Source organism: Felis catus, chromosome X (genome assembly GCF_018350175.1).
Source record: "Felis catus isolate Fca126 chromosome X, F.catus_Fca126_mat1.0, whole genome shotgun sequence".
In the NCBI taxonomy this organism is placed as follows: Eukaryota; Metazoa; Chordata; class Mammalia; order Carnivora; family Felidae; genus Felis; species Felis catus.
This window is the reverse complement of record NC_058386.1, coordinates 127125688-127143304: the sequence shown is the minus strand read 5'-3', so window position 1 is coordinate 127143304 and position 17617 is coordinate 127125688. Positions and strand designations below refer to the sequence as shown.

The following is a 17617-nucleotide window of genomic DNA, read 5'->3' as shown; positions in this document are numbered from 1 at the left end:
CAAACGTTTTCAAAACTTCATGTTCTACATACAAAATCCTAAACTCTTCCGAGGCTTCCAGTCCTAAGGCCTTCCCCAATGTCGTCCGCCACCACAACCCTTTGAAAGCAAGTGCGCTATACAGACCTAAGTAATTATTCTTTAGTCTCCTTTCTAACAACTAACCACCCTGCTCCTTCCTGCCTTTGCTTACATTGGAGTGCTTTCCAGTGAAGCGGTGCTCCATCCATTCACACAAACCCTACCATGAGCCAGCTCCTTGACGAATAAAGGATGTTAGTTTCTCTTACTCAGTGGGGATACATATGTAATGATAATACTGATTAACATTTATCAAAGGCTAATTATGTGCCAGTCACTTAGTATGTGATTTAATCACAGCAAGCCCAGTGTGACAGGGAATATTTTCACCCACAGTTTATAGACAAACTAAAGAACCTTAAAAATGAACTGATAAAGCTTTGGGGTGATTGTGGGGTGGTCCGGAGCTGACAGCCAAGAAAGAATTCTTGAATATGTCTTTGGTGCAAAAAGGTGATTTTATTAAAGCATGGGGACAGGACCTGTGGGCAGGAAGAGGTGCACTGGGGTCGTGATGGGTAACTGTTTATATACCCACAGGTTGGGGGGGGGGGGGGGGCTTAGGGACAGCGTAAGTCTCTAAGGAATCTTGGAAGCAAGGTTTCCAGGACCTTGGGGAACTATCTGTTGCTAGGAAAATGCCATTTATTACCATTTAGTAAAACCTCAGTCATGAGACCCTTCAGATGTATATTAGGGAGCCATAAGCTTGAAGTATGATTGCCAGCATATATCCTGGGGCAGTTGAGATAAGGAAGTTTCCAAAGAAGTTTTATACATTAAAGTAGACTTACAGGTTCCTGGGGGGTGGGTCAGGATAATGTTAAGCCAAGATTCTCTTTTGCCCCCAGCAAAGTGTCATCATAGAGGCAGCTGAGCTCCTAGAGGGACGTCACTCTGCTGGTTTCAAGGACTTGTCAATAAGCGGCTGTAGGCAGTAAGGGAACTTAATTTTTCATTTGCCTTAGTTTCCCACATCACCATGGCATGCACTTAAACCCCTTTCCTTTGTTTTTGGGTAGCCAGGAGTGTCTAAGGAATGTCACACATACCCCACCTGGGGGTGGGGTGCTGTTAGCCTGTACTTTGCCCTCAGCTTGCCCCACTCTCCCTCATCATGGGGTGAGGGATGGCTCATTTGTGGATGGATCATTTGTGGTGTGTCTGGATGGCTCAGTTGGTTAACCATCCAACTTTGGCTCAGGTAACAATCTCGTGTTCATGGGTTAGAGCCCAAGTGGGGCTCTGTGCTGACACCTCAGAGCTTGGAGCCTGCTTTGGGTTCTGTGTGTGTGTGTGTCTCTCTCTCAAAAACAAATAAATATTAAAAAAAATTTTTTTTAATGTTGACAGCAGTAATTTCTGGCTACAATTTGAAGTCCCTGGATTTCTCCATACATTGGCAGCAGGAAGAAGTGGAACAGTTGTTTTTGGAAAACTTTTGGCAGTTTTGGGGCACCTGGGTGGCTCAGTCAGTTGAGCATCCAACTTTGGCTCAGATCATGATCTCATGGCTCATGAGTTTGAGCCTCGCATCGGGCTCTATGCTGACAGCTCAGAGCCTGGAGCCTGCTTCGGATTTTGTGTATGTCTCTCTCTCTCTCTGCCCCTCCCCACTTGCACTCTGTCTCTCTCAAAAATAAAATAAACATTAAAAATTAAAAAAAAACCTTTTGGCAGTTTTAATTTTAGACAAACACCTATTCTATGACTCACCCATTCCACTCCTATATATTTACCCCGGAGATATATCCATGTTTGTCTGCAAAAAGATTCATACAAGCATGCTTGTAGAACTTGTATGTGTACATTAGTTTAAAATTTGGCTTAGGGGAGCACCTGCGTGGCTCCGTCGGTTAAGGGTCTGACACTTGGTTTTGGCTCAGGTCATGACCTCACAGTTCATAAGATCAAGCCCTGCATCAGAATCTGTGCTGACAGCACAGGGCCTGCTTGAAAGTCTCTCTCTCTCCCTCTCTCTTTCTGCCCCTCCCCCATGCTCTCTCTCTCTCTCTCAAAATAAATAAATAAACATTTAAAGATATTTTTTAAAATACAATTTTGTTTAGGGGCACCTGGGTACCTCAGTTGGTTAAGCATCCGACACTTGGCTTGGCCTCAGGTCATGATCTCACGGTTCGTGGGATTGAGCCCCACCTGTGCAGAGCCTGCTTGGTATTCTCTTTCTCCCTCTCCCTCTCCCTCTGCCCCTCCCTTGCTTGCACTCTCTCTCTTTCTCTGTCTCTCTCAAAATAAATAAATATACTTAAAAATAATAAAATTTATGGGGCGCCTGGGTGGCGCAGTCGGTTGAGCGTCCGACTTCAGCCAGGTCACGATCTCGCGGTCCGTGAGTTCGAGCCCCGCGTCAGGCTCTGGGCTGATGGCTCAGAGCCTGGAGCCTGTTTCTGATTCTGTGTCTCCCTCTCTCTCTGCCCCTCCCCTGTTCATGCTCTGTCTCTCTCTGTCCCAAAAATAAATAAACGTTGAAAAAAAAAATTTAAAAAAAAAATAAAATTTAGTTTAAAAATAATGAGTAAGAAGAAAGATTTTCAGATAAACAAAACTGAGTTTATCACAAGCATAACTAAACTAAATGAACTTCTAAAAGATGTACTTCAAAAAGACGAAAATAATTACAATAATTACAAGAAAGAATAGCGAACAAAGAATTTGTAAACACATGGCTAAATCTAAGCAAAAACTGTTTCTGTAAATACTAATCCCTTTTTTTTAAATTATGCTCAACATAGGGCTCAAATTCATGACCCCAAGATCGAGTTGCATGTACTACCAGCTGAGCCAGCCAGATGCCTCATATAAATACGAATACTTTTTATCTGGGGGGCTAACAAAACGGGACAGGTCTAAAATATTGGACCACCATAGTATGTAAGTTGGGAGGGAATGGCCTTACAGTTTAAAAGTGTTCTATGGTCCTTGTGTTATTTGGGAGGGAAAATTAAGATACTAACTTTAGTTTTTGATAATTTTGCAGGATACAGTTTCAAGAATAACTATTAAGAGAAGTAGAGTGCGTCAGCTCTAAAACATTGAATTGAAGAGTCTCAAAAGTACTGATGGTTCAAATGAATGTTTACTTTACTTGGCAGATGTGGATGGTTCAGTTCAGGCTTTAGAGAGATCATCACCTTTTTTTCACCTCTGAATATGAATCTTTGTGCTTTGATACTTCTACATGGATTGTGTCTGCATGAAAGAAAGATAGATATGTAAGTCTTTTATCATTTCTACATATTTTTCCCTGTGGTTATAAAATAAATTACAAATTTTTTACACCAACCTCTGGTCCATCTTAGTATCTAATACTCGAAGGTTTGTCAGGCCTCCTAAGACAAATATTCAGGAACTAGGGGACCCAATACATCACCTAAAGACTGAAGGAAGAAAATTCTAGAAAATAATACTCTGAAGCAATGACAGTCTCCCATATGCTTCAGCTACATGCATCCACATTTCCACACTTGCATGCACTTCTATGCTGAAGCTGTTTTCTCTAGCTGTGATACAAAACTTCTATTATCTATACATCTACTAGTTGAAATCCTCCCTGTCATTTGATACTCATTACCCTGGAACATTTGATCCCTGACTTAATCATCCCCTCCTTTGATTTCCCATGGTGCTTTGTGCTTTCCTATCTGTTTATCTGTTTATCTGGAATATCCTTTCCCCACTCCCTTGACAGGCTATCTATTTTTAAATCTTAGCAATCAACTTAGAGAACACTTCTCTGGGAAGTTGTTCCTGAAATCTCCAGGCTGAGTTATTTATCCACCTGTCCAGGACTGATCAGTTGGGCTTATTGAATGAAAGAATAAGACTGCTGGGTAAGTATCAGAACCCAGCTGAGGTTTAACAACACAAGTTTGTAGAGGACGAGGTCTGCACAGTTTGGTGTCTTTTTATAATGCTGAAAATGTTAGAATTCATTTTTCTTCTATGAGACAAACAGTACACAAAAGATGTGTAGATTGTAAAACTCTCTTCTGACACTGGCCAAGCCTCCAGTGATTGTACATCTCTGCCAAGGCCCTAAGCAACAACAGTTCAAACATACATTATTTCTTGTGGATGGAGTAGAAGGGTTACTTGCTGGTCTCTGAGTCTGGTTGCGTATAACTCGTGGGTTGAGGTACCATTTGGTAAGGAGCTCCCACTGGAGTTTGAACCTATGAATTTAAATGGAAAAGAAAACAAAAAATGAAAACTTAATTACCATTTAATTGCTCTCCCAATACGATAGTACCAGGAGCACAAGTAGCCCCTCCAGAGTAAATACGACACTTAATGAACATCAACTGAAAGGAATGCTAACTGCCAGAGAGAAAAGTAGATGTGAAGGAACTGCTGGTGAGATGGTGTGAAGGAATAAGACCTCAAGAATAGTTCTAGAAAAGGAGGCATGAATGAACTACCGATAAGGCCTACAGAGGACTCTTTATGAGAATAAGATCTCCTACATTGCAGGGCCAATAATCCTCATGGGAAAGAGAAGGGAAATCTGTAAGGTGGACATGGAACATGTTAGATATACAACAATATGTATGGATCTTTGATGAAATACTTTAGTACAGGCATGTGATTTGATTTGATGATTTCAAGGTCAAACGTGAAGGATATGTAGAACTTTTCCTGGTGAAAGGAATGAGGGAAGAACAGGCAGGCACACCAGGTAATGGCGGTGAGTGGAGCTAGGTAGGCATTCGGGGCTAAGAATTGATAGCGCATCAGTTGTTTTGACATCTCTCTAGTTTGTGTTACCTTTCTGGTGACCTGATAAGCTCAGATTTTTCCCCCCAGCTTTGTTGAGGTATAACTGACAAATAAAGTTGTATATATTTAAAATGTACAACATTATGATTTGGCATTTGTATACAGATTTTAAAATATATTCAAAAGATGAAAGAAGGACATTTAATGAAAGACAAATATGAGGAGGTTTCACAGGCCCATTAAGATAAGACTCTGGCCATTTTCCTTCCCTGTTTAAACCTCTTAAATGGATCCTCACTAACTACAGATAGTGTGAAACTCCTCAGCAAGTCTTTCCAAGCCTACTGCTTCTCTATCTTTATCTATTGCACTTTTTCCTCACAAGTTGAGGCAATGTGGGCTGTAGTTAAGGACAACTGGGTAAATTAGAGACTTGAAATGACTAATATCTAAAGACTAATGATTAATGTGTTGACCTGCTGAGAGGTTTCTGGTGATATGCACAGGACTGTGTCCTTGGTCTTCCAGATTATCTGTATCTAAGGTATCAATGAAAATGTAGATGCCATGCTCATTGAACATGTGGATAGCATATATACTGGAAGGGATAATAAACATATTAAATAGACTCAGAAACATTAGTGTACTTTCCAAGCTAGAGATAGGATCCCAAATGAATAAGCTGAAGTTTAACAGAGAAAATTGTGAAGTTTTGCTCTTGGATCTTAAAAAATCCCCAGGGGGATATTGGGAGAAGTGAATAGGGGAGAAGTAAAAATGACTAATAGAATTTTAGTTGATAATAAGGTTAAGTTTTAAGGTTACGGTTAAGTTTTCCTGTCTTTCTTGTTGTCTTAACCCCATGGCAGCAATTGAGAAGCAGCCCCCACCTCTCTGCAGGGTACAGGGCTGTCGCCTCTGCAGGACCAAACAGAGGGCTTGCTATGACTTCCCATCTTACAAACAGTGCTGCTTAGAAATCATCAAGATTGCTCTTGCTCAAGGACTGAGACCTTGGTCCACTTCCATGATTCTATCAGATATTGCACCCTGGAATAGCCCCATGCAGTGACCAGATGGGGCACCTAATCCTTCTAGGGAACCTAGGTGTGTATGCCTCCTTCAGTTCACCTGGGTCTGTAGTTACTCATGCCTGAGGGGTGAGATCCCCATTCCACAGTCCAGCCAATGCTAGGGACAGCTTTGTACTCATTCACGCAAACTCCCTAGGAAATGGGCCCTATTCTGTTCACTTTTGGGGGGAAAAATTTTGTGATCTAACCTGGCTCTTTTTGTAGCCGTTTAGTTTTTACTTTGCGATCCACACATTTTGCTTCAGTCTCTGTTATATACTAACAACACATGCCATCTGGTTACTGATTCCTAACCTGGAGTCTACCTTTTAGTGGTTGGACCCTAACTGCCTATCCTTTCCTGTGGAGTATCCCAGCTCTACCCCCATTCCCTTATATTCCTATTAAGTCTACTTTCTCCAGGCTTGGGCCCATACTTACTTCTAGCATATATAGACATACCTAGCATCATATGATACTCCTCTAATCCTCTTTTGGAGCTTAACTGGCAAATATAGTGAATTATAGAAGTTGCACAGAGAAGTCCAAATGAAGACTTAAAAGAGCTGTGAAGTCAGCAAAGGAAAGCATTAACAAAACAAAATGACAACCAACTGAATGGGAGAAGATATTTGTAAATGACATATCTGATAAGGGGTTAATATTCAAAATATACAAAGAACTTATAAACGTCAACACCAAAAAACCCCGAACAATCCAATTAAAAAATGAGAAGACCTGAAAAAGACATTTTTCCAAGGGAGACATCCAGGTGGCCAACAGACACATGAAAAGATGCTCAACACCACTCACCATCAGGGAAATGCAAATCAAAACCACAATGTGATATCACCTCACAGCTGTCAGAATGGCTAAAATAAAAAACACAAGAAACAACAAGTGTTGGCAAGGATGCAGAGGAAAAGGAACGCTCGTGCACTGTTGGTGGGAATGCAAACTGGTGCAGCCACTGTGGAAAACAGTGTCGAGATTCCTCAAAAAGTTAAATATAGAACCAGAATATGATTCAGTAATTTCACTACTGGGTATTTACCCAGATAAAATGAAAACACTAATTCAAACAGATAGATGCACCCCTGTGTCTACTGCAGCATTATTGACAATAGCCAGGATGTGAAAGCAGCCCACGTGTCCATCGATAGACAAGCAGAGAAGGAAGATTGAATATTATGCAATCATAAAAAAAAAAAAGATGAGACTGTGCCATTTGCAACAACATGAATGGACCTAGAGGGCATTATGCCAAGTGAAATAGGTCAGACAGAGAAAGACGAATACCATGTGATTTCACTCATATGTGGAATCTAAAACAAAACAAAACAACAAATAAAAAGCAGAATCAGATCTGCAAATACAGAAAACAAACTGACAGTTGCCATAGGGGAGGGGGGGAGGGAGGGACAGAATGGGTGAAGGGGAATGGGAGATAGAGGCTTCTAGCAATGGAATGAATAAGTCATGGGAATAAAAGGTCTACATAAAAGTGCACAGAGAATATAGTCAATGATATTGTAATAGTGTTGTGTGATGACAGATGGCAGCATAATGTATACACTTGTCAGATCACTAAGTTGTACACCTGAAACTAAAGTAACATTGTGTGTCAACTGTACTCAAATAAAAACAATATTTTAAGAACCTAGAATTAAAAGAAAACAGGTATGAGGTAGGAGGAAAACTAAGAGAGTATAGTGTTTCCAAATCTAAGAGTGTTTCAAGAAGCATTCCTCTTCCCTCACTGGCCACTCCTTTTTTTTTTGAAAATGTTTTTAATGTTTATTTTATTTTTAACAGAGACAGAGAGAGAGAGACAGAGTGTGAGTGTGGGAGGGGCAGAGAGAGAGAGGGAGACACAGAATCTGAAGCAGTTTCCAGGCTCTGAGCTGTCACCACAGAGCCCAACGTGGGGCTCAAACTGACGAACCGTGAGATCATGACCTGAGCTGAAGTCAGATGCTTCACCAACTGAGACACCCAGGTGCCCACGGCCACTCCTTTTCTACCTCCTTTGCAAGTTCCTCTGCATCTCCCTGCTCCGTGAATGACAGGTCATCCCAGGGCTCACTGTTTGGATCTGTGTTACTAAAGATCTACACTGACTCCTAGGTGATCTTATCTACTCTCTCATGACACTCTTCAGGGCTTTTGCACCGACGATTCCCTCTCCCTGGAATTGATCTTCCATGTGGCCTATTCCCTCTGCTCTTTCAGTTTTCTACTCAAGACTGAGTCATACTCTCAATAAAGTGTTCACTGACCAGCCTATTTAAAATGGAAACCTACCCCAATACTCTTACTCTTCCCTGCTTTAAATTTCTTCATAGAAAGTGAAGAAATTCACCTTATTTATTTATTGTGTGTACTCCCTTCCATTAGAATGTACGTACCACAAGGACATGGATTTTTGTTCCTTTTGATTATTGCTATATCCCCTTTCCTAAAACAATACCTAGAACATAGTAGATGCTTAATGAGTACATGCTGGCTGAGTGATAGAAGTGTTGAGTAAGATAAGGACAGAAAAGTAACTCATTGGGTAATAGTGGGGTGCTATTTATATAGGGTAGTCAAGAATGGACTCATTTGGTCAGATCCCTGAAGGAAGTAAGGTAGTGAGCAAAATGAGTATCTAGGAAAATAGTGCTGTGAGCACTTTTTTTGCATAAAAAGTTGCAAATACCCTGAGCTGGGAGGGTGCCTGGTGTGCTCAAAGAATAGCAGGGAAGTCCTGTGCCTAGAATGAACTAAGCAAGGCAAAAGTCCCAGGATATGAAGACAGAGAGACCATGGGGAACCGTGGCTTTTACTCCGAGAGAAACGGGAGCAGGGGCAGTTGCACCTGAGTGGCTTGATCTAACTTATTCTGTAAGCCAATCATTTATGGAGCAAAAGAAAGAAAGGCATCAAGGAGGACTCCAACGTGTTTGGCCTGAGCACCTAGAAAGACAAAGTTGCCATCAGCTATGATTAGGGTGGCTGTGAGTAGAACAGCTTTGGGGAGATAAGGAGTTCAGTGTTGCATCTGTACAGTTTGAGATGCCAATTGCACATCCAGGTGAAGGTGTCAATTAAGCAGTTGGATATATACATTGGTAACAGGGAAGAGCTCTAGACTGGTGATACAAGTTTGGGAATCGTCAGCATATAAATGTACGTCTAAAGCCATGATGTAGATGGGGTCACCGAGGGAATGAATGTTGATAGAGAAGGTGCTCAGAGATTGACTCTGGGGCACTCGAGTATTCAGTGATGGGAAAGACAAAACTGAAAAGGAACAATGGGTTGAGAGTATGATGTCCTAGAAGTCAAGTGAAAAGAGCAGTTCGAGGAGTGGGGAGTGGTCAGCTGTATCAGATACCACTGGTAAGACATGATGTGGACTGAAACATAGCCATGGTTATGGTAATACTGAGGTCACACATGACTGAAAGAAGAACGATGGGGGCAGGCAGAGTCCTTACTGTAATAAGTTCAAGAGAGAATGAGAGGAAAAGAAGTAGTAACATAGCATATACAGAATTCTTTTGAGAAAATTTTCGGTGGGGCACCTGGGTGGCTCAGTCGGTTAAGCATCTGACTTCGGCTCAGGTCATGAACTCACATATCGTGAGTTCAAGCCCCATGTCAGGCTCTGTGCTGACAGCTCAGAGCCTGGAGCCTGCTTTGGATCCTGCGTCTCCTTCTCTCTCTGTTGCTCCCTTGCTTTCTCTCTCTCAAAAATAAAGATTAAAAACAAAATTTATGGGAATGCAAGCTGGTGCAGCTACTCTGGAAAACAGTATGGAGGTTCCTCAAAAAATTAAAAATAGAACTAGCCTACGACCCAGCAATTGCACTACCAGGCATTTATCCACGGGATACAGGTGTGCTGTTTCGAAGGGACACAGGCACCCCCATGTTTATAGCAGCACTATCAGCAATAGCCAAAGTATGGAAAGAGCCCAAATGTCCCTCGATGGATGAATGGATAAAGAAGATGTGGTATATAGAGACAATGGAGTATTACTCGGCAATCAAAAAGAGTGAAATCTTGCCATTTGCAACTACATGGATGGAACTGGAGGGTATTATGCTAAGTGAAATTAGTCAGTCAGAGAAAGACAAAAATCATATGACTTCACTCATATGAGGTCTTTAAGAGACAAAACACAAGAACATAAGGGAAGGGAAGCAAAAATAATACAAAAACAGGGAGGGGGACAAAACAGAAGAGACTCATAAATATGGAGAACAAATGGAGGGTTGCTGGAGGGGTTGGGGGAGGGGGGATGGGACAAATGGGTAAGGGGCACTAAGGAATCTACTCCTGAAATCATTGTTGTACTATATGCTAACTAATTTGGATATAAATTTTAAAAAATTCAATTAAAAAAAATTTTTTTAAAACAAAAAGAAAAAAAATTTTCGGTAATAAGTACAAAATGATACTGATCATAATCAATTTTTAAAAATCATATAAAATAATAGTATTTATTTTCCCATAGCAAAAGAATGGAAATGTTCTGGAAGGCCACACATAAAATTCATCACAGTCATTGTCTCTGGAGGGGTGGAGGGTGACTAGCACTGGAGGTGTGCCAAGATTATTTTGCTGTTATTTGTAAAATAACATCATTATCATTAAAAATTATCTGAAAAAATTATGACAAAATACCAACATTTAGTAATTCAGGACTTTGAGGTATGGATGGCTATTATCTTATGTACTTTCCTGTATTTTTAACGTTTTTCCAAATTAACACCACCAACAAAAAAACATGAGTTAATTGGTGATGAGGCTATGTAGACTGAATGACCTCACAGTTTCAATTAACTGTATTATATCACATGACATTTATGGAGTGCACTGAAGCTATAAAAAGGGGAACTGCTGATTGCAAACAATTTTTAACCAAGTAAAGAAAAAATTTAAATCATGAAAACATTGCCAAATAGGCAGAACAGAAATAATGGACTAAAATGAGTTAGAAACAGGTTGGATGAAAAGCCTGAAATCAGAAAATCTCCAGACATTCTGCTCGTCTTAACAATTTCTCCCATTGCAAGTCTTGAACAACAACAACAAATTCAGCCTTATTACATTTCACTTTTCTTTTACCTGCTTAATGAAGAGTGGAAATGATCCCAGAGAGCAAAATGGCAAATAAAACAAAACAAAATGAAATAACAACAAAAATCCCTGCTGTAAAGGAGAAAAACCAGCAGCAAACAGTAGCTCATAACTCAAACCAAGAATGTAAAGTAAGTTATACTTATATCTCCATTATGTGCATATTGATTATTCCTATTTTGGATTATCTATTAATTCTGGAACAGCTTTCTCTAAATTATTGCACTGCCACAAATCCCATCTCTTCCCCATTTCTAGGGTTCCTTTCTCATAAAGCCTTTGCGATATCATATCTCAAAGGGCTGCCATTTCTTTTTCCAATGCAAGGAAAGGATGTGGATCGATTACCTTCCATTTTTAATTATCTGTATCATGATTTTTTTCTGTTAGTGCAAGCCATGGAGAATTTTAAATATATTTCCCACTCTTGGGCGCCTGGGTGGCTCAGTTGGTTGGGCATCTGACTTTGGCTCAAGTCATGATCTCACAGTTTGTGGGTTCAAGTCCCACATTGGGCTCTGTGCTGACAGCTCAGAGCCTGGAGCCTGCTTTGGATTCTGTGTCACCCTCTCTCTCTGCCCCTCTCCCGCTCACATTCTCTGTCTCTGTCTCTGTCTCTCTCTCTCTCTCTCTCTCTCTCTCTCTCAAGAATAAACATTTTTAAAAGTTGTTTAAATATATCTCCCACTCTTGATATCCTAAAAGGGTTTTTTCTTACCATTCTATATAGGCACTTGCTGTGAAGTCACTGGATAGGCCCCTAGAGGTAGTACTTTGAAGAAAAGTATCAGTTACTACATAGTCTGTTTTCTACTAATATTTAATAAGAAATATTATACAGAAGAAATTCTGCTACATATTTAATATTGAGAGCAAATATAGTAAACCATTTATACCCAGGGCAATGATCTTTCTTTGAACATGAAAAATTTAGGACTAGACAGGCATATAAACCAATGAAATAGGAGACAGTACAGAAAAAACCCTCACATATCTAGTCAATTGATTTTTGACAAGGGTTCCAAGACCATTCAATGAGGAAAGGACAGTCTTCGACAGACACTGCAGAGACAACTGGATAGTCACATGAAAAACAGTAAGTTTGGACCTTGACCTCACAGTATATACAAAAATTAACTCCAAATTGATCAAACACCTAAACTTACGAGGTAAAACTATAAAAATCTTTGAAGAAAGCATAGGGAGTAACTTTCATACCATCAGATTTGGCAATGAAATCTTCAACATGACACCAAAAGTCCAAGCAACAAAAGAAAAAAATAGATAAATTGGACTTCATGAAAACTAAAAATTTTGTACATTTAAGGACACTATCAAGGGAATGAAAAGAATGGGAGAAAATATTTGCTATTCATATATCTCATATATCTATATAAGAACACCTACAACTTAACAACAACAAAGCAAATAACCAAATTCAAAAATGGCAAAAGGTTGGGGCACCTGGGTGGCTCAGTCTGTTAAGCATAGGACTCTTGATTTAGGCTCAGGTCACGATCTCACGGTTCGGGGGTTTGGTGGGTTCGGTCCTTGTATCAGGCTCTGCACTGGCAGTGTGGAGCCTGCTTGGGATTCTCTCTCTTCCTCTCTCCCTGCCCCTCCCTCACTTGTGCTCTCTCTTTCTCTCAAAATAAATAAATAAACTTTTTTAAAAAATGGCAAAAAGTTTTGAATAGACATTTCTCCAAAGAAAATATACAGAAGGCAAAAAAGCACATGAAAAGATGCTCAACATCACTAATCATTCGGGAAATGAAAATCAAAATTACAATGAGATATTAGTTCACACCCATTAGGATGGCTATAATATATATTTTTTTAATCCAGAAAACAAGTGTTGGTGAGTTAGTTGGGAAGTTGCACTGCTGGGGGAATAGAAAGTGGTTTAGCCACTGGGGTAAATGGTATGACAATTCCTCAAAAAATTAAGCATAGAATTATCATATGATCCAGCAATCCTACGTCTGGGTATATACCCAAAGAACTGAAAGCAGAAACTCAAATAGATACTTACACACCAATGTTCACTGCAGCATTATTCATAATAACCAAAAGGTGGAAACAACCAATGTGTCCATCAATGGATGAATGAACAAAGAAAATGTAAATATATACAATGGAAAATTATTTAGCCTTAAAAGAGAATGAAATTCTGAGACATGCTACAATATGGATGAATCTTTTTTTTCAGTATGGGTGAATCTTGAAGACATTACACTAAGTGAAATAAGACACACACAAAAGGACAAATAATGTATGACTCCACTTAGAATGAAGTACCTAGAATAGTCAACTTGATAGGCACAGAAAACAGAAAAGTAGTCACCACTCAGCATTCTGAATGCATTTAATGCCACTGAATTGTACAGTTAAAATCGTTAGGATGGTAAATTTTATGTTATATGTATCTTACCACAATAAAAAAGTTTTAAGAAGATAATAGTAAAATACCTTACAAAAATAACATATTAAGTCAGCAGGGAGTATGATCAAAATTCAAGTTTCCTAAGTCCTTATGTCGTTTCAGAAGAAATTACTAACTTTAGACTTCCATAGTTTAACTATGCATGCTGTAGTCTCTAGGGAAACAGAAGGATAGCAGAATAGTGTATAACTTCAGAAGTTAACAGGGGAAGAAGTGAAAGGAGGAAAAAAGGAAAGTAATTATTGCAAAAGAAGGCCAAAACTGAGGGGGGAAAAACAAAAATAGGAGGGAAGATATCTTATAATAGGAATATCCAAATATACCCATAGTTACATAAAATATACTTACTAAACTCAAGGTAAAAGCCAAGGATTGGGCTTTAGTTGCAGTTAAAATCTAGTCAGCGCAGGCAACCTGCCTTTCCTACTGAGCACCTAAGTATAAAAGCTGGGTCGCATGCCTGAGCAGCTATTAGAACACTGGAAAGTAAGTATCAGCAGGTGGATCAGGAAAAAATTCCCAAATCAGAAGTACCACTGAACTGGCAGTGGATTCATCATTTTTCCCTTCCACTATCCCCACACTGGACTCAAAGCAGCCTAAAACCTGGAAGATATCACTGTTGTACAGATGAGAGAAAACTCCAGAAGTCTAGCTCCGGTCTGCGTGAGAACTTCTAAAGCTCAGAGAAAGTCAGAAAGTCCCCCATACTGTATTCTCTCACACCCCAGATCCCAGGCAATCCTACTTGATATCTTGGCAGCAAAAGTGGCTTGCAGGGAAAACTGGAAGAGCCAAATATCTGAGGGAGAGAAATGTTCTTCTCCATTAGGGGGAGCTGTGGCTCTGTGAGGGGAGGGATAAAAATTTTTTTTTTAATTCTGCCCTACCACCACCACTTGGAACCCTGACTTGTCTCAGTCACAGAAGTGAGGGGTTTTGGGGCCAGAGGAAAAAGAATGAGAGTCCCAGGAAACTGGAAAATACTGGAGAGAGAGCAGAGATACAAAAGCACAGGGAAGCTGTTTATGAACTACTGGGGTCACGGTCCGCTTCTCCTCACCCCTGCAGGGGTAGATCTGATCTTTATTTATTAAGTTTTTTTTTAATCTTAATTCCAGTATAGTTAACATACAATGTAATACTAGTTTCAGGAGTAGAATTCAAAGATTCATCACTTACATACAACACCCAGTGCTCATCACAACATGTGCCCTTCTTAATACCCATCACCCCTCCAGCCCATGTCCCACCCACTTCCCCTCTAATGACCATCAGTTTGTTTTCTATCAGTAAGAGTCTGTTTCTTGGTTTGCCTCTCTTTTTTCCCCTTTGCTTGTTTATTTTCTTTCTTAAACTCAACATATGAGTGAGGTATATGGTATGGTATTTGTTTTTCTCTTACTTATTTTGATTAGAATAATACTCTCTAGCTCCATCCATGTTGGTGCAAGGGCAAGATTTCATTCTTTTTTATAGCTGAGTAATATGGATCTTTTCTTTCCTCATATTTTGGAGTAGGGTTCAGAAGAGGAATAAGGGATAGGGCTAGGGTAAGGGCTGGAGTGAGGGTATGGGCCTATTGTCCCTCAGTTCAGAAACCTCTCCAGAGGGATAAGTAAGACGAGAGTCACGGTCAGGGTGAGGGGTGAGGGCTTAGGGTTAGTGGTTAGGGGTTAGGGGTTAGGGTTTGGGTTAAGATGACATGACAAGATTTCCTTCTTCTTTATGGCTGAATAATATTTCGTTGTATATACACATCAAATGTTTTATTTTTTCAGATCATGGGTTTAGTTTATGCCTGGAATAAGAGTCAGGGATAGGGCCATGGTGGTTGTATGGGCCTATTGTCCTGCAGTTCAAAGATCTCTACAGAAGGATGAGTTTAGGTAGAGGGTTATGGTCAAGGTGAGAGCTTAGGGTTAAGGGTTATTGGTTAGCAGTTAGGGATTAGAGTAAGGGTCTGATTTAGGATTAGGTTTTCAATTAGAATACTCTCTAATTCATCCATGTCACTGCAAGCGGGAAGACTTCATTCTTTTCATGGCTGAATAATATTCCATGGTAGATATATACCACATCTTCTTTATCCATTCGTATAGAGGGACACTTGGGCTGCTTCCATAATTTGCATATTGTAAATAATGCTGTAATATACCTAGTAGTGCATGTATCCCTTTGCATTAGTGTTTTTGTATTTTTGGGGTAAATAACTAGTAGTGCGATTGCTGGATCATAGGGAAGCTCTATTTTAACTTTTTGAGAACTCTCCACACTGTTTTCCAGACTAGCTGTACCACTTTGCATTCCCATGAACAGTGTAAAAGGGTTCCCCTTTCTCTACATCCTAGCCAACATCTGTTATTTCCTGTGTTGCTAATTTTAGCCATTCTGACAGTTGTGAGGTGATATCTCATTGTAGTTTTGATTATGCATTTCCCTGATTGTAAGTGATGATGAACATCTTTTCATCTGTTGGCCAGCTGTATGTCTTCTTATAGAAGTGTGTGTTCATGTCTTCTGGCCATTTTTTAACTGAATTATTCAGTTTTAGGTGTTGATTTTTATAACTTCTTTATAGATTTTGGATACTAGCCCTTTATTGGATCTGTCATTTGCAAATATCTTTTCCCATTCTGTAGGTTGCTGATTACTTTGTTGATTGTTTCCTTTACTGTGCAGAAGCTTTTTATTTTGATGTAGTCCCAATAGTTTATTTTTGCTTTTATTTCCCTTGCCTCAAGAAAGTAATGTCAAAAGGAAGTCAGGGTAGCTATACTTATATCATACAAAATTGACTTTAAAACAAAGACTGTAATAAGAAACAAAGAAGGAAATTATATAATCATAAAGGGGATGATCCAAGAAGATATAACAATTGTAAATATTTATGCATACAACATGGGAGCACCCAAATACATAAAATGGTTAATAACAAACATAAAGAAACTGAGTGATAGTAATACAAATAATAGTAGAGAATTTTAACATCTCACTTACATCAATGGAAAGATCATCCAAACAGAAGATCAACAAGGAAACAGTGGCTTTGAATGACACTCTGGAACAGATTTTTGGTTTTTTTTAGAGGAAGAGTGTGTGTAAGCAGGGGAGAGTGGCAGAGGGAGGGAGAGAGAGAGAGAGAGAGAGAGAGAGAGAGAGAGAGAGAGAGACGGAGGGAGGGAGGGAGGGAGGGAGGGAGAGAGAGAGAGAGAGAGAGAGAGAGAATCCCAAGTAGGCTCCACGCTCAGTGTGGAGCCAATGTGGTGCCCAATACCATGACCCTGGGATCATGACTCGAGCTGAAATCAAGACTCAGACGCTCAACCAACTGAGCCACCCAGGAACCCTGGAACAGATGGATTTAACAGATATATTCAGAACATTCCACCCCAAAAGAAACATTCTTTTCAAGGGCACATGGGAACATTCTCCAGAATAGATATTAGTTTTCAAAACAAGTCTCAACAAATTCAAAAAGATTGAAGTCATAAAATGCAACTCTTCTGACCACAACACTATGAAAGTAGAAGTCAACCACAAGAAAAAGTCTGGAAAGCCCACAAATACATAGAGGTTAAATAACATGCTACTAAACAATGAATAGGTCAAAGAAGAAATCAAAGAAGAAATAAAAACTTACTACATCTTACTCGACACGTCTCTGAAGGCAAAGGAAATAAAAGTAAAATTGACCTACTGGGACTCATCAAGATAAAAAGCTTCTGCACTACAAAGGAAACAATCAACAAAACTAAAAGGTAACCTATGGAATGGAAGAAGACATTTGCAAATGATATATCAGATAAAGGGTTAGTATCCAAAATCTATAAAGAACTTACCAACCTCAACACCCAAGAAACAAATAATCAAGTTAAGAAATGGGCAGAAGACATGAATAGATACTTTTTCCAAAGAAGACATCCAGATGGCCAACAGACACATGAAGAGATGTTCAACACCACTCATCATCAGGGAAATACAAATCAAAACCACAGTGAGATACCACTTCACACTGGTCAGAATGGCTAAAATTAACAACTCAGGAAACAACAGATGTTGGCCAGGATGTGGAGAAATGGGCATCCTACTGGGCTGTTGGTGGGAATGGAAACTGGTGCAGCCGCTCTGGAAAACAGTGTGGAGGTT

At 39.7% G+C, this 17617-nt stretch overlaps 1 protein-coding gene across 2 annotated transcripts in view; it reads right to left on the bottom strand.

The window, feature by feature from the left end:
• Window positions 1-3159: 3159 nt before the first annotated feature.
• The window catches only part of LOC102900281 (phosphatidylinositol-binding clathrin assembly protein-like), a 60833-nt gene continuing 46375 nt past the window's right edge, over window positions 3160-17617 (bottom strand). Inside the window, exons 15-17 of one of the 2 annotated variants that reach the window (XR_006592898.1) lie at window positions 11741-11794; window positions 4163-4274; window positions 3278-3291 (exon numbers count right to left, since the gene is read on the bottom strand). Coding sequence is in view for 1 of the 2 variants with exons in the window: in XM_023249189.2 (XP_023104957.2) it covers window positions 4191-4274 (84 nt within the window). In the remaining variant the exon portion in view is untranslated. Of the gene's footprint in view, window positions 3292-4162; window positions 4275-11740; window positions 11795-17617 lie in introns of both variants that reach the window. The other variant, XM_023249189.2, reaches the window with a different exon arrangement.